General features: G+C 34.1%; 2 protein-coding genes across 2 annotated transcripts in view; both read left to right on the top strand.

The window, feature by feature from the left end:
* ipo11 (importin 11) overlaps window positions 1-26,355 on the top strand; it is a 311,838-nt gene that overhangs the window by 268,122 nt on the left and 17,361 nt on the right. The window contains exons 28-29 of the mRNA XM_051929691.1: window positions 11,794-11,889; window positions 20,515-20,599. Coding sequence (XP_051785651.1) covers window positions 11,794-11,889; window positions 20,515-20,599 — 181 coding nt within the window. The remainder of the gene's footprint in view (window positions 1-11,793; window positions 11,890-20,514; window positions 20,600-26,355) is intronic.
* LOC114654721 (leucine-rich repeat-containing protein 70-like) lies at window positions 6,045-9,058 on the top strand. The gene is made up of 2 exons (XM_028805460.2): window positions 6,045-6,280; window positions 6,622-9,058. The coding sequence occupies exon 2, from the start codon at window positions 6,668-6,670 to the stop codon at window positions 8,528-8,530; it is 1,863 nt and encodes a 620-aa protein (XP_028661293.2). The 5' UTR covers window positions 6,045-6,280; window positions 6,622-6,667; the 3' UTR covers window positions 8,531-9,058.

Genomic DNA, 26,355 nt, shown 5'->3' on the forward strand with positions numbered 1-26,355 from the left:
TCCAACATGATAACGACTCCAAACACACCTCCAAGATGACCACTGCCTTGCTAAAGAAACTGAGGGTAAAGGTGCTGGACTGGCCAAGCATGTCTCCAGACCTAAACCCTATTGAGCGTCTGTGGGGCATCCTCAGACGGAAGGTGGAGGAGTGCAAGGTGTCTAACATCCTCCAGCTCCGTGATGTCATCATGGACGAGTGGAAGAGGATTCCAGTGGCAACCTGTGAAGCTCTAGTGAACTCCATGCCCAAGAGAGTTAAGCCAGTGCTGTAAAATAATGGTGGCCACACAAAATATTGACACTTTGGGCACATTTTGGACATTTTTCACTTAGGGGTGTACTCACTTTTGTTGCCAGCGGTTTAGACATTAATGGCTGTGTGTCATGTCTTCAGTGTTGTCCCATGAAAAAATATAATAAAATTTTTACAAAAATGTGAGGGGTATACTCACTTTTGTGTATGTGTATATATATATATATATATATATATATATATATATTTCCCTTCTACTTAATAATAATAATTAATAATAATCATTTTTTGCATTTATATAGCGCTTTTCTCACTACTCAAAGCGCTTAGCAATTGTAGGTTAAGGGCCTTGCTTAAGGGCCCAACAGAGCAGAGTCCCTTTTTGGCATTTTATGGGATTCGAACCGGCAACCTTCTGATTGCCAGTGCAGATCCCTAGCCTCAGAGCCACCACTCCACTTTGTTCATCAACTTCATAAATGTCTTTAGAACTATACCCTTTAAACATGTCAAGTTGTGCCAGGTGTGGTCAGTTGAGATTTTTTTTTTTAAATAATCTTTTGTTTGTTTATAATCTATAAGCAATGTCATTATAATCCTAAATTATTCTGTATGTAATACTATTGTACTATGCATGCTATATTAAAGACATTTCTCACTTTTCACCTTACCCATGGTGGAAGTGACATCTATGAATATGCTTATTTTGTGCTATAAATCGAGCTGGCTTGCACTAGCAGTTCACATATTATTTGATGGAGGTTTGATTTTGTGAAAACCTAGAACTTTCCACTATACAAGTGACACTAAGGATCATCTAGTACACATTGCCTAGTGGTTGCTGACTGTGAGAAAAGCATTTTTGTACACTCAACTGCTGCTCTTTTTATCTTCATCGGTTCTAGGCAAAGGAATTAAAGAAATCTGAGGCCCTTGAACATTGTGTGTGTGTGCCCAGCATTCTTCCATCAGTAATCTCATCATCATAATGACCTGTCTAGCTTTTTTGTCATCTACAACATACTGTAATTTTAGACTTCATATACAATGCACTCAGAAAATGTATTTTTCCCTCAAAAAGCAACACTCAATACCCTAGTTTGACAAAGAAAAAACAGAATTTGTGAAATTTTGCTAATTTATTAAAAATAAAAAATTGAAATATCACATTAACATAATCATTGAGACCCTTTGCTATGAAACTTGAAATTTGTCTCCGGTGCATCGCATTCAGTTGGTCTTCTTTGAGATGTTTCTACATTATGTTTGTAGTCCATCTGTGATAAATTCAGTTGATTGGATATGATTAGGAAAAGCACATACCTGCATATTTGAGGTACCAAAATTCACATGTGTGCATGAAAACAAAAATCCAGCTATGAGGTTGAAGGAATTGCATGCAGAGCTTGGCGACAGCATTGTGCTGAGGCACAGACTTTATGGCAGAGTGGCCAGACAAAAGCCTGTCCTCAGTTAAAGATGTATGGAAGCCAGCTTGGAGTTTGCAAAAAGTTACCCAAAGGACTCTCAGACTGAGAAGCAAGATTCTGTGCTCTGATGAAACCTACATTATAGTGTTCGCTTTTAATTTTAAGTGTCATGTCTGGAGTAAACCAGGCAAAGTTAATTAGCTTTGCATTCCAACAGTGAAGTATATGTGGTGACAGCAACATGCTATGAGGTTTATTTTTCAGTGGCAGATACTGGAAGACTAGTCAGGGTCAAGGGAAAGTTGAACAGAGCAAAGTACAGAGGTATCCTTAATGAAAACCTGCATCAAATCACTCTGGACCTCCCAGTGAGCCAAATGTTTACCTTCCAACAAGACAATGACCCTTATAAAGCCCAGAGCAAAGACAACACAGGAGTAGCTTATGGACAAGTCACTGAATGTCCTTGAGTGGCTTAGCCACAGCCCAGAATTGAGCCCAATCAATCATCTTTGGAGAGACCTGAAAATAGCTGTATGCCAATAGTTTCCATCCAACCCGATAGAGCTTGAGAAGACCTGCAGAGAAAAACAGGAAAAAAAACCCAAAACCCAGGTGTGTGAAGCTTGTGTGTGTCTTAACCAAGAAGACTCCTGCTGTAATTTCCGCCAAACGTGCTCCCAGAAAGTACTCAAAGTGTCTGAATACTTGTTTCAATGTATTATTTCAGTTTTTTAATTTTACAAAATGTGTAACAATTTTTAAAATCCTGGATTTGTGTTGTCATTTGAAAAGTTGTTATGCAGATAGCTTCAGAAATACTTTTTATTGCATGGGAAGCCATGGTTAAATAAACAATGCATAAAAATAGAAGATCTGTGATGAACTTGCCGGTATTGGCAGATATTTAAATATTACACAGTAATTCATAGAAACTTCTTTTCCGCTATTGTAAATGCTAAGACAGATAACACAGTTTGTTATGCATCCGGTGTGGTGACTTGTACAATTGGTCACTTCCACACACAGGTCTTCCCCATGCCGGTCTTCCTTAGCTTTCACTCGCTTGTGTTATTTCTACACCAAGAGAGCTCTTCTCTTTATCTCCTGACCTAAGTTGATTCTTTCTGTGTCACTAGACAGCTTTAAACCTTGTACCATAGCCAGAGGTGAACAAGTACCATTTAGCCCTCAGTAACTCTTAAAGGGACAGTTCTTTCTTTCCTACCTTCTAGGTCCAGAGAATGTACATTCTTCTGTGAGTACTGTAATTTTACTATCTCTTGGAGGGTCTGAAAATTTTGAGATGTGGTGGGTTTCCTGCCTTCAGTCATGACCAGGAAGCCACCAGTCCCTGGCTGGGTTCCCGTGCTGCTCACTGTGGTGTTGACTGAATCTATCAGCCTTTGTTACAAGGTGCACTTGTACTCCTTTTCAGAGTTTTCCTTCAGGGCTTTGTTCACTGTAATAAGGTTCACTACCATTTGGTGACTCCCTAAATATATTACTTACACCCAGCATGTGTACAGTATGTCATATATACTGTACCAGTTATGTGCACCTGTGATACACTGTTTCCAGTGTTTTTCATGATGCAACATCATCTGCAGTTATAATTTTTATTTGTAATTGTTGTCTATTTTAAAGTTTGATATTAGAAATAGTATATTTGTACATAAACGATTCATTTAGAGCTGTTTTGAGGACATAAGTTCAGTTCTTGTTGAATATATATATATTCTGATCATTTAACAGCCAATGATCTGTTCCACATATCTTCACAAAATATGTTACAAGCATTTCCACTAATGCTCAGTTTATGTCAAGATCAGAAAATCAGAGATGTCATAATTAATTGAACAGTTGTCTCCTTTTGCTAATATCATTATTGTTAATTTTCACAAACCTGGCCTTTGTAACACACAAGGTATTGGACTGTCTGCTTTTGTGCTGCTTTTTTTTATTATTTGAGTTCTGTAACACATTCCTACTGCATATCTATAATGAAAATTCAGGTCATCATACCACAGTTTTCAGACAGCCTCCTGAATAATAAACAAACTAAAACTTAACTGTCACTTACTAGGGTTTTTACCTGTTGTAAAATTTTCTTTGCACATTTTATTTCCAGGTCACATTGAAAAGAAAAATGCCTTATATAAGGAGACTATCATTTAAATTTCTGAAAGAAAAATGTTTACTTTGAGATGTAACATCTACTATAAAAGAATATTTAAGTGACATGCTTGTACAATTTAAATGTTTCACTAGTTCAGTAAATCCACACAGAAGGATGCACTTGCATCATACTGCTAATCTGCTTTTTTACTTTCCTCTTTAGGCTACATCAACAGAGACAGTTCTAATATTGCTGCCTTTTAAAGAAAAAACAAGCAAGTTTCAAGAAAAGTCATTATAACAGTCTTTTACCTGTTGTTAAAATATAATCAGTGTTTTTATATTTATTATGAGAGGAACTGTTCACAAATTCAGTGATTTTAGTTTAGTTCATAGTCTGGATTAAATTCTCACTCACAAAGTTTAAAAAAAGTCCTGGTTAAAAAAGATACAATAAATGCATCCTAGGATCTCCTTTTTTGGCTGAAGTGGAGAGTGACATGAAATGTAATCACTTTCAAATACAAGGGCACAATTTGTGCTTATGTGTATTATGATTACATCCTTTTCCACTGCACTGAAAATCCATGCTTGTTTGGAGTTTAACTTTACAAGCACTGCTGCTTACACTATGCTATATTCAGTGGGAGCTTAAATAAGCAATACAACCTCTGCTTTCAAGCCATCTAATCCTCAAGAGCTGTGTATACATCAGTGGGTGGGAAAGAGGCTTTTTCAAGAAATGGTCTCATCTAAACATGAGACATTAGACTGAATCAATTAAAGCACCTGGCACACAAGCATGTTCATGTAACCGAGCAGTTAAAAGGCAGTCCTTTGTGTTTTTTTTTTTATTGCATGTCACATTCACTTAATTAGTATTTACATACATATACTAGTAAAGAAAACATTTTTTTAGACCTTCAGCAGGTCCTCCAACTTGCAGGGAGAACGTGAGGGTTGGTGGCAGGATTGACACTCCAGCCATTGGTAAAAAAAGAAAAAAAAAAAAAAAACACTGTTCCATTCCATTTGGACTAGTGTGGTGCTGAGGTGTCACCCATTGCATGGCTGTGCTATGGTCCTAAATTGGGATCCTGAGGTGTTTCATCATATGGTAGGTACGGCAGCGTGCTGTATCAGTGCATGCTCCCAACTTCCAGCTCATAATTAGCTCCTGTTGTTTTAAGTATAAGCTCTGTCTTTCCAATATCTGGCTATCTTTCTCTAGCTAATTCCAACTTTAGCTTAAATGTTTTTTGAAATTTTTTTGTTTTCCGGTATGTCATGAGAAGTACAAAATGGCACAGGAATATTTCATAATGGTGCTTGAATGAAATGTCTCTTCCATTATCAAACCTTGTCATATAATTCAGTTTAGGTTAATAGATTGAGTCCATCAGAGCCGCATTAAGCTCAGGGTGGGTACCAACCTTGGACAAGGCTGTTGTCCATTAAAGGCACACTACACCCACATTTAATTATATGGGTTATGTTTCAGCTCACCGAATAAACTAAAACACATTTTGTAATGTGGGAAGATGGCCATCAAAGAATCTGGAGACAATGCAGACTTATCACTGGAGCCAGTGACTTCCCAGCCTAATCAGAAGCAAGGCAGGACTATACACAAATTATAGAACTGGCACTGAATTGCTAACTCCTCTGTGGCATGTACTCATAGTCTTGTTTGTGCCTGCTCATTGCTCATTCACTGCCAACTTGTAAGAATTATTTAGTAAAATATAAGCCATGAAGCAAACTAATGTGAAGCAGAAAGAAGTGGTTTATTTTTCACTAATGACATTTAATGCATATCATTATTGTTTGTTAGAGAAATAAAACTTTATAGTGTAAGAGCACATGTAAGTAATTTTCTTAAACCTCCAGCTACTAAACTGGATAATAATTAACCTGTAGTCTAGTCCCAGGTGTGTGTACATGTGTTGAGTTATATATATATATATATATATATCTCATGTGTTGTATATATAATATACAAAACTCCATTTCTTAAAAAAAAGTTGAGGCAGTAGGTAACAAAATGCAGTGATTTGCAAATTATTTTTTAACTTATTTTTAATACATTGTTTGTAAAGTTTAAACTAATCACATTTAAAAAAATGAATGAAGTTGATTAGTTGAAACTTTTTGGAAATGGGCTTTGAGTATATATACAGTATGTATGTATGTATGTATGTATGTATGTGTGTGTGTGTGTGTGTGTGTGTGTGTCTGTGTATAATTTCTTTTTCTAATATTCTAGAAGCAAAGAGTGGTGGAGATTTCCTTTCATGGAGTAAACTACTAAAAATAATGTGACATCCTTTGCAGGTTTCCTGCATCCATGGCAACTTCCACATAATCCAGCCATTGTTTACTTTTCATTTAAAAAAAAGAAAAACTTCCTGACATTGTTAAGGGTATTCCTTTATCATAGTTTTGGTGAATGCCACATTGATTTTGCAGAGAAGAGGTAGGATTTGTCTTGTCATGCTCGATTTTTCTAAATAAACTAATTTAATAAGATGCATACACTGCTAATGTTATCATGTAAAAATTAGTTGTTTCATTATGCTTATTTGTTTATGATTATCAAAATTTACATCTTCCCTATTTATAAGATACAATAATGTAATTAATGTTTGTATTAGTAAAATGCACATAAAAGAAACTGATCCATTTGTGATATTTGCACATTAATTAAAAAGGCATTTTTGTATAATTTCTCTCGTACATAAAATTTTTGCTACGGCTATTTTCTTATTACTTATAATATTATTTAATTTGTGTATTTTTTTTCTTCTTTTGACTCAGTTGGTCACTTTGGATATGACACAAAGACGAAGGACACCCTGGAAAAATGATAATGATTTCCAGATTAATGCTGTTATTTCAGTTTCAAATTATTTTTCACTTTTATTCAGTTTTCTTGATGTTTCCAGGCAAGGGATTTTGCTGCCCTGCTTCCTGTCAGCTGTGCACTGTAACTCGAGTTCATTGCAACAGTCTCGGCCTGCATTTTGTTCCTAGGAATTTGTCCCAGAGTACAACAGTTTTGTTCCTGAGTGGAAATAATATCTCCCAAGTACTGCCCGAGGATTTCAAAAGGCTAGAAAAGCTCTCTGTGCTTTTTCTGAATAACACCGGACTTGTTCGCTTTGCCCCTAAAGCAGTGAAGCATCTTCACAGATTATATTACTTGCACTTAAATAACAATTTGTTACAACATTTGGAGCCTGATACTTTCGTTGGCCTTTCAAACCTTCACTTTCTTTACCTTCAGCTTAATGAAATACAGTATCTTCCAGAGAAAATATTTAATGGTTTGCCTGCTTTAAACCTCTTGGAACTTCAAGGAAATAAACTTAAAACAATTGGTTGCCAGACTCTTTTTGGAATGAGTAGACTTAAAACGCTCAACCTTGCAAACAATATGATTTCGTTCATATCCAGTCTTGCATTCACAAATCTTGGAAAATTAGAAATTTTGAATATTAAGGGAAATTTACTCAGTCAGATACCACCCAGATTGTTTGAACGCCTTGGGAACCTCAAGTGGCTGGACCTTTCTGGAAATCCCATAAAGCTAATAACTTCTGCTTCACTGAAGGGTCTGAAACATCTACTGTATATTTCAGTGGAAAATGCAAAAATTAAACACATAGATATTCATGCCTTTGATGAGTTAAAAAAATTAAAACATCTGGTTTTAAGTAATAACTATATAAATGTTATTTACCCAAATACGTTCAGCTTTTTGAAGCACCTGAAATACCTGCACCTAGACAGGAATAATATAAGTAACTTGCATTCAAAAACATTTGATGGGGTTGCTCTTTCTCTTAGACTTTTAAATCTGAGAGACAATAAGCTAGCATATCTGCATTCCAATGTATTTAGGTCTTTAGATTCACTTATTTATGTTAACGTAAGTAAGAACCCTTGGCAGTGTGATTGCAGATTGCTTGAACTGCGCAACTGGCTTGTGTCATCCTCTGTTATGATGAATGTTCATTGCCAGCATCCTCTTCATTTGCAGGACAGATTATTACGCTATATCAATATTGATGAATTTGGAGCATGCATTGTCTCAAACTACTCTTATAATTTCCATTCTACCTCAGTTTATTCAGTAACTGATGATGCAAAATTAACAAGTAACACTTCTTTTTTATCGCTTTCATCACCCCGCCCTTCAACATCTTTTTCAATGAAATTAACAAGTGGCATCTTTGCTCCGCTTTCCAAAAAGTTGTTTACATATGAGAGTACAACACATGTGACATCCCAGTCACCATTGCAGGTATCATTACTTAATGTGCAAGAAAATATTACTGCTCTGCAAAGTGCAGTATCTGAAAATCTGGGAGCTTCAGTACCATTTCAGTCTTTGATTACCTGTGAGAAAAAGCTAGCAAAATTAAATCAGTCTTTTGACATTCTTCTTGGAGTTTTTGTTCTTCTATGTGCTCTTATTGTAGCTATGACCTATAAGTTACTCAATCTGAGGCACAGACTAAATTCAATTAATAGGGAAAATGTAGTGGAGTATTTCAGTTTCTTCCATTCTGGAAACTATAGTATCAGGGCTCCTCCACAAATAGACTCTATCTCCACATCAAATCTAGTAGGAAATGCAGGGGCAGGACAAATACAAATATTCAGACACCATGCCAATGGAAATCAAGCCCAAGTTATTCTATTTGAACACTCTGTTCTTTAACCCAGTGATTTCTTTTTTTCTTAAATGTCTCAGTGCATATCAAACTTATTATTTTTTATACTGGTGCTGAATGTGTTTTGGTATTATTTTTTTGAAATGTTCAAGATAAAATGGGAGGTAGTGAAATATGTGTATAGTAAGTGTTCAACTATAAAAGCAGTACTTTGTAATAACTTAGCTAAAATAAACAGTACTGCACAAAACTTATAATTTATTTGACACATCAAATTTTTATTTGCAAACTGTTGTCATAGTAAACTATAGATGCTGCCAGTTCCTTGGAGTTAATTAATTTAATTTCATCTTTATTTAAAGAGTATTTGTGATGTGTACAAAAATTCAAGGTCAATAATACATGTATAATACTGTGCAAATTCTCAAAAACTTTGAGAAACGCCAGTTTTTTAAAATAAAAGCAGGTTTCTGAGGCACTTTAGGACTGGTGGGTGAGTTTGTTTTTTGATATGCATATAAGAATGGAAAACAGGTGCAGAAATTAGTAAATAAGACGTTATCTTTGTATTAATAGATTGCACAAAACTGATCAGATCATTAACATTTTAGAAAAATACTGTGTATTTTAATTTATGAACCTAACCACAATAAACATTTTTCCAGAATTAAACAAGCAAGAAACTGGCATTTTTAGATCTTATTTCATTGATTGTTTTAATAAGCTATATTAAAGATTGTTTTCATAGGTGTAAGCTGTCCAATGTTTAACTTTGCTTTGGCTATATTAAGTTTGCTTTTTTAGTTTTCATACAATAATAAGATTCTCTTTCATTAAAAGTATTTTTTAAACTTGCCAATTTTAATATGTGTCACTGAATAATATTGTGCTTTTTCCTTCAATTAATGTATTTGGTGTTGTTTGAAATAATTACAGTCAAACATGGTTTGTTTTTCATTGGATGTAGCTTTTTTTATTTCCACTTCTATCCAATTACAGACATCCACTTTATCATATGTAACGCATTTTCTAATATTCTAATTAGAAAGGGTTTACTTTTGAATATTTGTGCCTTCCAAAGCAATGTAGATATACAACAGCTGTTATACTGTAAAATAATAATGGTAAAATGGTTATCATTTTTCACTACTAAATTTTTGTTTGCTTTAAGTAATATTAGAAGAGTTCATTAAAAAATTGCTTGTTTTGAAATATCAGATATGTAGCTTGTAGCATCAGTTTAGATCTATGATGTGCCTGTTAGGATATTTTATAAATGTTGTCTTTCACCAAGGTTCCTAAGTTTATTTAGATAATACAGGTTTTACAATAATTTGCTTTTTGATGACGAAGTTTGAAGTTTTATCATTGTAATTCAACTATGTTAAAACCTGAAGTCAGCAATCTTATATGGGTTTCCAATTTATTTTAGTGTTGCCTATTAACATGACACACAGTTCTTGGGATATGGGCAGAAATAGTACTATCTGGAGAAAGCCATTAGACACACTGAGAGGATTTTTAAACTTGCGTATATATAAGTTTAAGTTAAATAGTTGCAGAAATAATATTATCTACATGTTTTATTTTCATGAAGTAACATCTGTAGTGTAAATTTGTAAGGATATGTCATTGTAGGGGTTCTGGTCTATTTGGACTTGTTTAGGTCCACTCAGATGAATTTAAATATAGCTTCACTATTGAACCAGAGTTCAACATTCATTGACATCAAATATCTGAGTAATGCGTTTTCTCAGTGCCTCTTTGTAAATAATTTAAAATACTGTGGTTAATTTAATGTGGCAGTTGGAGAAAGAACATATTTTTGTTTATATTGTAGTTTTATATTGTAACATCTGAATGGCAGAAACAATTTATTCACAAAACATATTTCATATGTGCAAGATGATTTACAGGAATGTCACTACCTGTTCACCATCATGTTCAACAAATGTACCATATGTGGCACATAAATTGTCCACGAAAATTGTATATAAGTATATATCGGTACATAGCAGTACCATTAGTGTTAACATAATTTTGACTCACCCTGTATTTTTACTCTCCATACACATCTTCATACAGTATATGACGGAACACATGAATATACAAAGAAAAGTTTGCAAAGTCTCTGGGAAAGAGACTATTTTAGTGTCTTTTAGTTTTAATTGACCTGAAACATTTAACAGAGGTAAGTTTTTGGAACAAGCGATGAGCAGGGTGAGATGAATCTGTGGTGATCCTTTTGGCATAGTTAATGACACAAGATCTATACAGTTGTGCAAGAGATGGAAAAGCACAGCCAATTATTTTCTCAGCAGACCTTACAACAATAATTTATTTTGGGAGTATGCTACAGCTGAACCAAACCAGACAACAATGGAGAATGTGAAGGCAGCTTTAAATTATGGCATTATAAAATTATACTAAGATTGGCTAGGAAATATGTAATTTCTTTATTTGGTGTAAAAACTACAACTGCTGCTGAGCCTTGTCAGTGATGGGAGTGGTATTAATGTCCCAGTTGAGAGTGTTTGTGACAGTTGTGCCCAAAGATTTGAAGGATTCCACTATATTGGCTGCAGAATCATTACTTTCTAGTGGGAGAGGTTGTAACTGCTGTTTGCCAAACTCAATGACCATTTCCACTGTCTTGGTAGTAGTGAGGACCAGGTTATTTATAGCACACCAAGACACAAGACAACACACTTCCTTTCCATAAACTTTCGTTACCATTAGTAATTAGTCAAATAATGGTGGTCATCTATAATGCATTTAATCACACGAAAAATATCTACCTTTAGTTACATCTTGTTACATGTGATGTAGTTTAATAAAGATCATGCTAAACTATATCTAAATGTGTTTTATAAAGATGACAGTGTTTATGGTGACCTGATTTATGATCTAAGACCTTTTTTGTTCATTTTTGTTGAATTCTCTGTATATATGGTTACTCATGTCAGATGTAATCTTTTAAGTAGTGTAGTTAAAGGGTTTTTGTTATCAAAAAAAAAATCTCAACTGAGCTGTTACCGCTAGTCAAATTTTTTCCAAGATTTTTTATTGTGTTTAATGGATGTGCTTTTAATAATCACATGTTGAGAAAACAGAAAATATCTCTCTGGTACTGTAGTTATCTGAAGTGCGTTTATTGCAAAGTATGTAATCTGTATGTATTTTTTAACATTTTTCAAGCCTCTGAGCTCCTGTTCAATGTTATCTAAAGGTTTGTCAGATATATTTACTGTTGGTTAATTTTGTGTTCTCAACATTTTACACTAAAAGCATTCCCTTCCTCTGTTTTTAGTGTAATTATGGATAAGTTCTGTGGAATTATTAACATTTGTGTGGAGGCTCTACATGATGTGATGACTGAAGACCCTGATTCAGGCACTTATAAAGAGTAAGAAAAATGTCATTTTATTCCTGTTTACAAATTTGTACCATAATTTATGGTATTAGTTATGAAGATTGGTTACTAAGCTGGGACTGCCTAATATTTTAAATTTACATTAAGTATATGCATTTTACAAGTTTACATTATATATTAATATAAATATTAATTTAAACCTGTTTAAAAATGATTATTTTCAGGGATCCTGCCACTGGTATTACATTGAACCACATTGTGTTGACATTTGTATCATTAGCAATGTTCTTCTCAAATTGCATTTTTCCCTCAATGGTCTCTAAATTCTGTATCAAACATTACAGAAAATCAAGTTTAGGTAGGTACCTCCTTAATGTTTGTATTTTTATGTCATACAAAGCGAACAGTCAATCATTGTTAAATTGATGAATTCCTGTTGTTTTGCACCTTTTTTTTTTGGTTTTAGCTGTTTATGTTTAGGGCAGCAAAGTCTTGAATTACTATGAAGAAGGGGCCTGAGTTACCTCGAAAGCTTGCATATTGTAATCTTTTTAGTTAGCCAATAAAAGATGTCATTTTGCTTGGTTTTCCTCTACATTCATAATGGCTAACACGGTTCAACACCCTAGTACTATAACATTACCATCAACAGGTTCATCTTTAAGTGCTTTTATAATTTTTAAGTCTTATCTATATTACAACAGTAGAGTGTTGTACCGTGTTAGCCATAGATGATACTGCTTTGAAAGCTTTCATTAGTAATCTAGTTAGCACATTGCAGAGATGAATAAACACTTCACTGCTACTTTGTAATTGTAAGACCAAAAGCACTGTACTTTACAGTAGGCACTATGCAGTCCAGAAGGTTGCGTTCTTCTGGACTCCACCAAGCCCAGATTCATCCATTATGCAACCAGATAAGGAAGGGTTATTCTTCACTCTAGGGTACATTTCAGTTGCTCCAGAGTCCAGTGGTAGTGTACTTTACACCACTCCAGCTGACATTAGGCATTGCGTATAGTAATCTTAGGCTTACGTTCAGCTGTTCAACCATGGACTCCAATTTCTTATGCTGAGGTTATTTCAGAGGCTGTTTGGAACTCTGTTGTGAGAGATATAACAGAAGATAGGCCTGTTGTTGCTCCTAGACTCTTCCACTTCACAGTAATACTACTTAGACAGATCTAGCAATACAGAAGTTTCTCGTTCTGACTTGTGACAAAGGTGACATCCTATTACAGTGTTGTGTTTCAGCACAATCCATTCTAGTGCTAGTGTTTGTTAACAGGTGTATAAAATCAAGCACACAACCATGCAGTCTCCTTTGACAAAGAGTGCAGTAGAAACACCTGAACTCATATAATTTTGACCATGTAGTATATATAACATAAACTCTGATTCTGTTCAGCACTTCCACTACCTTGCACATTTTTTGTCATTCTCACAGTATTCCATGTTGCAGTCTTAATAATCTATCCTTCACATTTCTAATTCGGTGTATCTCTTTCATGACTGTAGCCACCAAAGCAGACTCCCCACAGTACATTAGGTCTAGTACTGTACCATCATAAATCAAGTTTCTCTGTCTGTGTTTCAACTGAGTTACCAAACTACCTGTTTGATAATGACAGGTATGGGTTCTTGTGGAGTACTATGTGGTACAGTCATATGAAAAGTTTGGGAACCCCTCTTAATTCTTTGGATTTTTGTTTATTATTGGCCAAGCTTTCAAAGTAGCAACTTCCTTTTAATATATGACATGCCTTATGGAAACAGTAGTATTTCAGCAGTGACATTAAGTTTATTAGATTAACAGAAAATATGCAATATGCATCATAACAAAATTAGACAGGTGCATAAATTTGGGCACCCCAAAAAAGATATTACATCAATACTTAGTTGAGCCTCCTTATGCAAATATAACAGCCTCTAAACACCTCCTATTGCCTTTGATGAGTGTCTGGATTCTGGATGGAGGTATTTTTGACCATTCTTCCATACATAATCTCTCCAGTTCAGTTAAATTTGATGCTGAGCATGGACAGCCTGTTTCAAATCATCCCATAGATTTTTGATGATATTCAAGTCAGGGGACTGTGACAGCCATTCCAGAACATTGTACTTCTCCCTCTGCATGAATGACTTTGTAGATTTCGAACTGTGTTTTGGGTCATTGTCTTGTTGGAATATCCAACCCGTGTGTAACTTCAACTTTGTGATTGATGCTTGAACATTATCCTGAAGAATTTGTTTATACTGGTTTGAATTCATCCAACCCTCGACTTTAACAAGGGCCCCAGTCCCTGAACTAGCCACACAGCCCTACAGCATGTTGGAACCTCCACCAAATTTGACAGTAGGTAGCAGGTGTTCTTCTTCCACCATGCAAAGTGCTTTTTGTTATGAACAAATAACTTAATTTTTGTCTCATCAGTCCAAAGCACATTGTTCCAAAATGAATCTGGCTTGTCTAAATGAGCATTTGCATACAAGTAACTCTGTTTGTGGCGTGAGTGCAGAAAGGGCTTCTTTCTCATCACTCTGCCATACAGATGTTCTTTGTGCAAATTGTGCTGAATTGTAGAACGATGTACAGATACACCATCTGTAGCAAGATGTTCTTGTTGTTAACCAGTTAAAAGTTAATTTAAATTTAACTGTTATCTCCTTGACAGGGGTGTATTAAACATCTCATTATCTCATCTCTCAGATACAGTTTTTAGTAGAGACAATGTTTTTTTTTCTTGTTTTTTATAATTATGTTTTCTTTATACTGACAGAAGTAAAGTGGCATACAGTATATGACTGCATCTCTTTCCAGGAAACTGTTTTGAGCAGTTAAGCATAAACTGAAAGTCTAATGATAAATTAACAACAAATTTAATTTGATATTATCATTATATTATTGTCTTTGTGCCAAACAAATCACACCTGGAAGTAGTTGTCTAGTTTATCCAAAAAAACAGCCAGCCGTTTAGTGTACACCTGATTGTGTGTCTGTGTTGGTAGTGGCTTCCATTAGTGAGATCTACGTATCCAAATTTTTATGAAAATGCAGTAAAGAGTTAGAATTAGACCACAGTGACTTTGGGAGGCAATCTATAGAACTACAGTACTGCATTCAAGTTACAAGTTAAATTCAAAGACAATGAGCCAGTGAATTGCAGGAATTCAGAATCTTTTTACTGCATCTGTTATTGTGTGTTGCTAGTGACCACCACTTCTGCCTTTAATTCTTTAATAGCCATTCAGCTTTACTGCTTATGTGCTTGTATTAAGCATCTGTTCTGATTTTAGAATCTATATATATCTATATAAAATGCAAAGTTGACAGACTAATTCAACAAAAATACTGTTTCCCATTTAACTAAAATACTGAAATTTGGTAGTATGATACATCTAGGTCAATAGGTATGCACTAAGAAAAGAGATATTGATAAATCAGTATTTAGGGGTAAACCCCTTCACAACAGAAAACTAAATACCCCAAAATCTTACAAATGCCTTGATGGCACCCAAAATCTCAAAAATGCCTTGATGGATTTGCTTGAAATTTGATGGTGTTGTAAAAAGAAGCAAATTAGCCATAATATGTTTTTTTTTTGTTATATGTTGTTAATGATGCTCCAGTAAGTATGATATTGTAATTTACCACGTCCCCTTTTTCCCCACAGTGCTGACTGCATTTGCACAGAGAAATGGTTTATGCCGGTTTATGCAAATGTAGACCGTCTGTAGAAGCTTAGTGAAAGGAGCTTTCAGTGAAACTCAAGAAGTCGCACTTAGCAAGTTCTTGCCAGGTGCTGTGGCTTTGAGTGTAGTCAATTTTGTGCAACTGAACCAGTAAGAAAGGTATTTAACATATATTACCCCTCCACCCATCATCTGATCTGTAACCTAGTGCAAATGTCGATATGTGGACTGCAGTTGCCATCAACTAGTGCATTGTTCCAAGCAATTTCATCAGCATTCACAAAGTTCAATAAAAGCAGCATGCCATTAAATGCGGCACTGTTTTTTCTTCAGCCACTTTGGGATAGCAGTTTCATTGTCTCACTTGATTACTTTGTTTATCTTAGAGCATTATCTCTCAACCGTTATATCCTTGGGACCCAGTCTTAACTCTTCAAGTTTTTTGATGACCCAAAGACAGCATTTGAAGACTTGGGGGTTTTCCACCTTTGTGAGTTAAGTGGGTAAAACGAGCACAATTAGAAATGTGGAAAAAATATTGTGCAGCTCTATTTATTTTTTATATATATTTTCCATGCTTTTGAAAATGCCAACACAATTGTCCACCTGCATATTTACATTAAGTTTGCAAAATTAATCAACGATCAGCGTTAAGTGCTGTTTGAAGTTTAAAAAAAAAAAAAGGAAAATCAAAAAAAAGCAAAAGGAAATCAAAAATACTGCCAATTAAGTGACAGAGCCAAGCAACAATTAGACAGAATGAAGCACTATTTTTTTCTATAGTTAATGGTAATGGTGTTTTTCAGAGTGCAGTAAGAAGAGTATTGAGTGAGTAATTTTTTGTTAGTGGACTTTTATTCAAACTTACTGTGTATGGGTCCAGTACTAATTTGAGGCTTTGATGCTAATGGATAGTCAACATTTTTAGCAGTTTTTACCTTTGCCTGAATCAGCTTTAATTCACCTTTGTAATATTAATAAATTCTGCTTTAATGTGGAGTTATATTGCAGTCTCTTTCACAACAACACCCCCAAGGACTATCTGTAGCTTGGTCAGCAGTAACCAGCTCAATTGAACTGATAATAGATTAGATTAGATTAGATTATTTATTTATAAAAGCACATTTAAAACAACAGAAGTTGCGCCAAAGTGCTGTACAAAAAAGCATTAAAATAAACACAATACAAACAATCGTGCAAAAGCAGATTAATAAAACAACCAATTGTAACATCCACCACAATCCCATTATACACAATGAAAGACAGAAGAAAACAAGTAGGTCTTAAGCCGACTTTTAAAAACCTTGATCAAGGATGAAGACCAGATGTGCAGAGGTAAGTCATTCCAAAACCTGAAAAAGCTCTGTCTCCCCTAGACTTCAGCCTAGGTCTTGGCACTACAAGGAGCAGTTGTCCAGATGTCCCCTGGTTAAAAAAAGTTACAAATATTTTAAAGACAGAAAAATATTTAGTTACAAAGTACTTCTGATATATCCAGTTAACCAACAGAACTAAAACTGAGGCCCAATGACTTCAAAAATTTCCCATACAAAACCAGGTAACACTGTTAATAATTTAATTCAGCGGTTTTGTGCAAACTATTTAGACCCATGCTTGCATGTTCTTGCATTGGCAGAATTCATTTAGAGTTTTATGTTAGGTGCTCTGGATAAGTGAGCCTTTAAATTATATGTTATTAGTGTTAAGCATACAATAAATAAAAAACATTTTTTGGGGTATAATTGCTTAATTCACTAGTAATTCTGAGAAAAAAGTAATGTATTTCTTAACATATTTAAAGAAAATGATGCTATCCCCAAGCAAAGAACATGAAGTATTGTTAAGGAAAATTATTCGCTGTATACGGTATTCACATTACATGCCTTGCTCTTTATGTTGAAAGTGTCCTGTGTCAGCCCTCATCCACAGTCCACAGAAGCGTGGAGCAGAAAAACAGAGATAAAATAATGCAAATATTCACAACATGCCATAAATTTTCCCTATGTAAAGCTGAAAGTATAGAAACCTGGAAGTTAAAAAAACAGATTTCAAAGCAAAATGTGATTATCATGAATGTATAGCTTTCTCATTAATATGTTACATTCACAATGAATTAGTGACAGAAATACACCATTGTTAGCCCAAAACAAAGCATAGTATTGCTTATTAAGTATGTAATTTGCTAAGTTTAGAGTTAAATTTATTTTGCCCTAAATTTAATTTTCAGATTTCCCTTGGAAGGGACTAAAATGGCAAAGTTTATTTGAGCATATTTGTTTATAACTGCTTCAGGCTGTGCTTGATAGAAAGGTTTTTGCAATTAAGTCTTAAAAAGAAATGAATAACACATACTGAATTATATTTTTAAAATGTGTCTGATGCATATGAAAATAAGCAGAGCACAAATTTAAAAATGTTATTATATGTAGGACATCTCAAATGGCATTAACATTCAGGAAATATGCTAAATCACATTTACAGTAAAGCAAAGTATTCAAAGATACATATTTAACTATGAACAATTACATTGTGCCTGAGTAGTAGAGAAGAATGCAATTTTGTTTAATTCTAGATGGTGCTTAAGGCAAACCACAGCCCTCTCATGGGAGGAAGTGTGAACATTGAAGGCAGCACTCTAGTCTTTTGACAAAAGACATAGATTGCAAACAAAGTATTACAGGGTTTATTGGTTAAATTAAAGAATTTGTGATAAAGACTGTCTTTCTTGAATTAAGATCTCTGAAACAGACTGAATTACTTCAGGTAAATCTTAAATACAATTTGCAATTTTTAAAAATATGGTTATAAATATTAGTGTACTGTGGAAAATACAAAGGTTCATGTAACATATTTTGATGCAGTAAAATTTTATATTTTATGCTATTTCGGAAAGATAATGTTTTTATTTGCTATCAACTTACATGACTGTCAATTTAGCTTCTAAATTTGTAGGTACATCTTATTTTGATGAAAGTTATTTATGCATATTTTAATTTATAGACTGTAATGTTGAAAAGAATCCAGGTGTTACTGTACTGTAAATTCAAGTGGGTCACTATATCTCCAAATCAGGAATTAGTTTTAGAGTTTACACCAGGTTCTTTGGATGGTTCACTAGAACAGAACTCCTACTGATAACAAGAAACACATTTAAGCATCTAGAAATTGGCATATGTCATTGGGAATTTAATTGGAACTAGATGCTATGACTATATAAATGGTCTTGATCGAACACATCTTCCAGAAATTCACCACCAGAAAAGAGATGCATCCAAAAAAAAGAATGACATACACTTTTTAAAATATGGACCAATAAGAATGTGGGGATGTTTTTCTCTTATTGATTCTGGGTCTTTTGGGTTCACTGATAATACACAGTATTCATCTTTGCCAACAATTAAACCCAGTTGAAAAACTGTGGTCTTCATTGAAGACACAAGTCAACAACTTCATAATATCAAGTCTTTGCAAAACATTATTTATAGAGAAATTTTGTAAGTTCACACGTTCATAATACAATCAACAGTTTTTTCACACCCTATTTTGAAAATACACTTCTCAAAAGAAAAAAAGGAAACATTAAATCATCATAGTCTAACACAGTCAATTAAGCTTCAGGGATATCAATCTGTACAGTTAGAAGGCATAGGCGATTGTGAATCAACTTCACCTGCTTTGGTGCAAATCAAAGTGAGAATATGTACACTGGAGAGGCAACAGCAAGACAACTCCTTAAAAGGGAATGATTTTGCAGTTGGTGGCCACAGACAATTGCTCTCTCCTTATTTTTCCTTTCTGATTCTTCTCTAGTTTTATGTTTTGATAGTGTCTTTGTCACTACTGGTAGCATGAGGTGATACCTGCAGCTGATTTGTGTTGCACAGGTAGTCCAGCTCCTCTGTGATGACACATCTATATGTGCCATCACAAGAAGGTTTACTGTGCCTCCCAGCATGGCCTCAAGAGCATGGAGCAGATGCCAGGAGATAGGCCATTACAGAAGGAGAACTGGACAGAGCTGTAGAAATGCATCAACCCATCAGCAGCACTGGTATCCACTCCTTTCTGCAAGGAGGAACACTGCAAGAGCCTTATAAAATGATCTCCAGCTGGCTACTGGTGTGCATGTTTCTGACCAAACCATGAGAAACAGACTTCCATGAGGGTGTATTGAGGGTCCTGTAGTAGGACCACTGCTGACGTTCCATCATCGTGCAGCTGCGTTGGTATTTGCCAAAAAAATACACAATTGGAAACTCTACCATTGGCGCCACAGAAGGGAGATTTTGTTTTCTTCACCTATGATTATCAACTTGCGGTGTTTTAATTATAATAGTAATGAACTTGTATTTTCACTGTTACTTTATGTGAATCAATTTGAAATTGTGCTGTTTTGCTGTGTGTTTAACCAAATTGTATTACAGCTGTTAGCTTGTTGCAGCACTCTGAGCCTGCACTCAGAAAGAAGCACTATACAAAATACAAAAGTTAATTGAATTAAATTGAAAATTGTGTTGAACTTAAAAAGAACTTGAAAGAGGAAAGAAAAAAAATTAATGTACCAAGAACTGGAATATGCAAATGTTAAAAATGTAAACCAATTAATTCCCAAAAGAATGTGGACGCCATACATTTTCAAGTGGGTTGATAAGCACGTAGAGATCTCCTATGCTTCAACACATTTTACAGGACATGCGTAGTATGGCAACAAAAAACATTGTTGCTTTGTTAAAAAATTGTGTTAAATAAATAAATTCATAATTACAAACTGATTAATGAGGAATTGTACTTAGTTTCTACAAATTAAAGAAAGGCCATCAGTGTAATTTTTAAACAATACAAAAGCATGTCTATCTATTAATAACATGATTACAGTCAAAAATTCTTTTGAAAAATGCAAGTCTGCATAAACTTAGGAGTCATAAAAGAAATGAAGGTTGGCTTAATGATTTTTTTTTTTTTAAGCTGCATGTTAATAACTCACTTTGAAGAGCCAAAGCTAATAGATGATGAGGAACCTCCTAGTGAACAAGATATCCGGAAAAAAATGGTAAGTGTCTTGAAATTTTTTATAAGCCTAACTCGGGAGCTAAAATCCAAGAGTTCAAGCCAGGGAGTTTAAGCTTAGGTTTTTTTTGTTTTGTTTTTTTTTCTTCAGACCTTTAACATTTCACATCTATTCTAATCACTGGGAAGAACTACAGCCAGATACATTTTTCTGTTTTTTGTTTTAACTTTATGTTGAGAGTACAGTAAGGTGGTGGTCTTCAGCTTACATATTCATTATAGTTGCAGATGCAATTTTAAAATCTGGTAATTTTGCAATTTGTCCCCAAAAAATTGAATCCCTAAGTGAACAAAGTGGTTTATGCCATGCTGGTCAAGGTTGCATTCTTCAGTTGTGCTAGTGTTGTTTGTAGCAAATGATCAAATATGGGTTGAAGACCCAAACTAACAAAATATACATTTTCAAACCTTTTGTTACCCTCAGTAGACTGGTGAAAACATTCTTTATCAGGCAAAAAAAAAATTAGTCTCAATTTCAGTGCATAGCCAGCAGCAATACATGAACCATCCTTTTAAGTACTGGTTATCTTAATTGCTTCTTCTTCCTCTTCATCTTTTCCCATTTCTGTGTGGAGTTAGTACTACATTAAATATAAAATCTCTGACTTGTTTCCTTGCATTTTAAAATGATTGCTTTTACTGCATTGCAGTGAAATTCTGATGTCATTAAGCTCTATATTTTGACTAGAAGTCAGGATAAAATTAAACTTGGTATAAGTAAAATATTTTACAGATACAATGACAACAAGCATTGACATTTTATATTAACAATTACATAATTTTTGCTGTGCAGTGTATTACTGTTTCTTCTAGTGTTTTACTATGGTGTACTTTATTTTTTAATTTGTTTGGTTTTATGTAAATTTTACCATAATGTGGTTTGTCTGGCTATTGTCTAGCATCCATTTCAAATATGTCTTCTGACTTTAAATAAAATGAAAGTGTGGTATATTAATAGTTTTAAAAAACATTCCAGTATTGATAACACAGAACAGCTTTTTTTTTATTTTGTTGAGAGAATTTTAGTAATCTGTATGAGAGGTGATAAAGGTATTGCAAAGCACTTTAGACTCCAAGAAGGCAAGGTAAGCAGGTTCTGGCAATGTTATCAAAGAGAAGAATGAATTCCCAACTGCAGCAGAAATGGTACCAAACAAAATTTTGTCAACTTTCTAGTACAATAGAAAAGTGTTTTGCAGGCAATGATGGGTTCAGTTTACAGACTCCATCCCATAGTAAGTGAATAGGGATAAAGTTGTTTTGTTGTGTTTTAAGATCTCACAAGAACCAGTTCTTTCCAATTATCTTTGTTTTATATAATATATTGGGTATCAAATTAAATAAAAGTATGTGGAATGCTCACGGAAACATTTTGTAAGTAATGTGTTTGGAGGGGTTAATTCATTTATTTTTTAGCCAGTTGGCTTACAATCCAAATGTTATTTTTTGCTTTTTATGAAAATACAGAATAACACATGAAATATCAAAAATGGGCATAATCTTATGCAGTGATGGTATACATGCTTGCAATAATAAATGGTTTTATGATAATGTTATGAAGGCAGTAACTGGTATAATCACAAGACCTGCATATCTACAAAAAATACATTCAGCAACCTCCTTGACGTCACTGGTAATAGCATAAATAGAAAAGTAGATTTTCCTGAAGTATTGTAGGGCAGCTTTAATGAGAATACAGAGATTAACAGGGCTCATTACCTTCTAGGCAAACTGCTGCAGCCATTTGAAAAATGCAGTGCATTTATAGTGAGGTTTCATTGTTACCAAGCCATAAAGGAGATACTTCACTTTGCAACAGAGAAAGAAATGTTCCAGTATGAGAACCATCTTTTGATAGCATATGGTCATCTTTATCCAGCATGAATGAAAAAATATGTAGTCTCTAACTTATTCAACACATCTGAAGAAGCAGACTTTCTTTTGAAATCTTAACTCAAGGACTATAGTTAAGCATTTAAATAAGTACTGGGTGTTTTTAGAGGTAGCACATTAAAATAAAGGCACAAGTAAAAAAAAGTCTTAATAGGATAGCACCCCACAACCCTACATTCTATAAAACAGATGTGAGAATGTTGTGTTAAGAAATAACTAAACTGTAATGAGCAAAACTGTATTATTTTATAAAGGAATGCTCATAAAATTCTAATAGCTCAACAACATACTCTCTTTAGAACTTGTTTTAATGTAATAATTGCTTCATAAAGAGCAATATGCTGACTTAAATCATGATAGGCTATGGAAACAATTATTAGCTAATCCTCACCAGACATGCTGGTTCATGTATATTCCATGAATAAATGATCTGGAAATTATTTTTTTTGGAATCAAGCAGGTTCATAAATACACAGCAGTTGGTACAGAATAATGAACTTTTGGCTAATTCAAACTAAGTCTTAACATGGAAGATTTAAATATTACGTATATAGTTCTGTAATATTTATAAGAGTAAATAATAAGTTGCATGGAACACCTGTGGGAAACTCAATTCAAAACCTTATTGTTATGTGAAAGCGTTTCCTGAGTGATGTGCACTGATTTTTCTGGAAGTATCTAATATAATCAATATTTTAGGAAAAACAGCACGTGTTTCACGACAACAACAACATGTATTTATATAGCACATTTTCATACAAATAATGTAGCTCAAAGTGCTTTACATGATGAAGAAAAGAGAAAAAAAAGACAAAGTAAGAATTAAAATAAGACAACACTAATTAACATAGAATAAGAGTAAGGTCTGATGGCCAGGGAGGACAGAAAAAAACAAAAAAAAACTCCAGACGGCTGGAGAAAAAAAAAAAATCTGCAGGGGTTCCAGACCATGAGACTGTCCAGCCCCATCTGAGTGGAGCTCTTCCTGGTGATGTCAGCTAAACTCTCTCTCTCTCTCTCACACAGCCTACACCTTTTATGTACAACGCCACCACTACATTGTACCTATCTACAGTGCATATCCCACCCTTGTAATCAAGTGTACTGCTTTGGACTCGCACCACGAAGCATCTCAATTTAAAGATTTGCACTGTGGTTGAACTTCTAAAGAATATTCAGAATACTTCTGCAGTGATTTAAATTTTCATTGATGCTTCTTCACTCTTAAAGGAATAGTTCACCTTTTTTGTATGTTATTCATTCCCTGGTTGTAGTGGTGACCAAAAAAAAAAATAAGGGTTTTATGAAGCATAGAGATATTAAAATTCTACATACAGTAGGATTCAGCAGCAAATAAAAAATATCAAATTAATTGTGTTGCATTATCCAGATGTCAGGTAACTAGTCACTATCCCAAACATACGTACTTTGGGTTAAAAACATTGTTAAATTCCAAAAAAAATCGTCCTATGCATGTCAGTGAAGCACATGCAAAGTTAAGTTCCACCTCTCCCTTCATTCATTGTCATTATGTTTATAGCTGTAGGCTACAACTGCAGTACTTTATGGTTATTCATTGACAGTTTATGAAACTGCACTAATGAATACCTTCTGCTTGTTGAAGCGTCTTGGTTATGAAAAAATATGAGGTGTACTTTCTACCTGATAATGTTTTGTGTAACTTTTAATCTCTAATTTTACACTTCCCTCAGACCATAATCTGCAATGTTGATATCACATGAAGTGTCATGATAGCCAACAAATGAGCTCTTACTGGGAAGGATAAATACAGAGGTGTAGATGTTCAATATTACATATTAGCTTGGTTTCAGCAGCTTGAAGAATTAATCAAAATTATTCATTACGCCTCGATTTACTGTATTTTTCTGATCTTCACCTATGAACCAAGATACATGGGTTTTAGCCTTACTATAAAGATTACTGAGCCCTCCATTTATTTTACCAAACAGAATAATGCAATCTTTTAATAAACTTCAGGATGATCGAAGTAGAATAATTTCATATACCCACATGAAAGAAAAAAGGCAAAAAAAAACAGACAAATAAGGATTCTCCAAGTTCATTTAGAGCAGTGCTTTGCCAACTTTTTCCATGGTGACTGCCCAGTGATTTTCAAATGTGTGCTTGACACGTCAACATAAAAGGCCTATGATACTATAGAGATATACTGTATATTATTACTAGGGCTGAGAAGGTTAACACATTCATTTTTGCAATTAATGTGGCCTGTTTAACGTGTTCAAGGCCAGCCACGAGGCATATACCTCAGGCAGTGCTTTGGTCAGGGCAGAATTTTCATCTTTTTTTTTTTCTTTGTTTTTAACATTACAAAACAATAATATAAAAAAGTTAACTATGTTTTTTTTAACATTACAAAACAATAATATAAAAAAGTTAACTTTGTTCGTAAAGAATTATATATACATACAGTACTGTATTTATATACTATCTTTAAAAATTTTATGAAAGGTTTAACACTTCGTATTACATGGTTCCCAACAATAAGCCACATGTCAATACGTAGCACTGGTGTTCATTTTCTTGATATATATAAACTGACATAAGTGCAGGGGAAATGGGAGGATACAGGGTTGAAGAGCAGCACGGCAGTCCTGGTAAAAATGCAGGAGAAAAGTTGTGATGGTAAAAATTATTATTTTTTGTTTTGTTTTCATGTATCTGCAGGAAGATTGAATCAACGTTATAACCCATGAGGGCTAAATATGTTATCTCTGAGTGGCAATAAATCCAAAATAAATCTCTAGTACCTCTGTATTTAACTTCCTGGTTTGCCAGCCATCTGACATGTGCTGACTGCCTTAATATAATGCCAAATAGAAATAGAAGTTTAATGATTATCCCTACCCATTATTTCAGTTTGCAGTATCTTCACTAATTTGTGCAAAGAACTCAATGTAACCATCCAAGTAATACACAGTATCAGCTTTTAAGCAGGATATAGCAGCTACGGAGATCTTTTTTAGACTGCCAGGAGCAAGGGTAGTTTTTTCCAGTCGTTTTTCTGTGGTGACACGTTTTAGTAACCCCAAAAAGCCCAAGGTACACCATGATTCTACCAATCACAAAATCATGAAATCTCTTAGATATGAAACTGTCCAAAGGAGCAGGATGGGAGTGGCAAAAAAAAATAGTTTGGAGATCGACGTTTACACATACAACTGTTGTGTAGTGTATAATTTTCAATCATTGATGGTGATGAAGAATTGAGGATAGTATTTGTGGAGTTTAAACAAGTTTTAATGTATGCCCTTTTTAAGAAATATGAATTCTTTCAATTAAATCAGTCTTTAGATAGATAGATAGATAGATAGATAGATAGATAGATAGATAGATAGATAGATAGATAGATAGATAGATAGATAGATAGATAGATAGATAGATACTTTATTAATCCCAACATTTGCTGTGCCAATTTGTGAATTAATACATTGGTCTCATTCTCTTATTGTCTTCTTTTCAACTTGCCTTTTAGGAAGGCATTCAAGTTCAAGTTGTATTTTCTCAAGTAGTATTTTGTTAAAAGTTTAGGTTTAAGGTCATTGTTTAAGTTTAAACTGTGCCATTAATTTTTTTTAATCCTTTTGTGTTGATACATTAATTTTGTGATTCTGTGTGTATTTATTTCATGATTTATGTATTTTATCATTACATGTTTTAATCTTAGGTGTGATTAATCACAATTAATTAAATACATTTATGTGATTACTTAGTTATTTTTTTTAAAACCGTTTCCCAGCCCTAATTATTACACTAAAAAATTTTTAAAGGTTTGACAATTGATGTTGGCATTTAGTAAATCCAGAG

This window comes from Erpetoichthys calabaricus, chromosome 7 (assembly GCF_900747795.2).
Source record: "Erpetoichthys calabaricus chromosome 7, fErpCal1.3, whole genome shotgun sequence".
NCBI classification, from domain to species: domain Eukaryota; kingdom Metazoa; phylum Chordata; class Cladistia; order Polypteriformes; family Polypteridae; genus Erpetoichthys; species Erpetoichthys calabaricus.

What these genes read in the sequence shown, in the direction of transcription:
- LOC114654721 (XM_028805460.2), top strand. Translation starts at nt 6,668, where the DNA reads ATGATAATGATTTCCAGATTAATGCTGTTATTTCAGTTTCAAATTATT.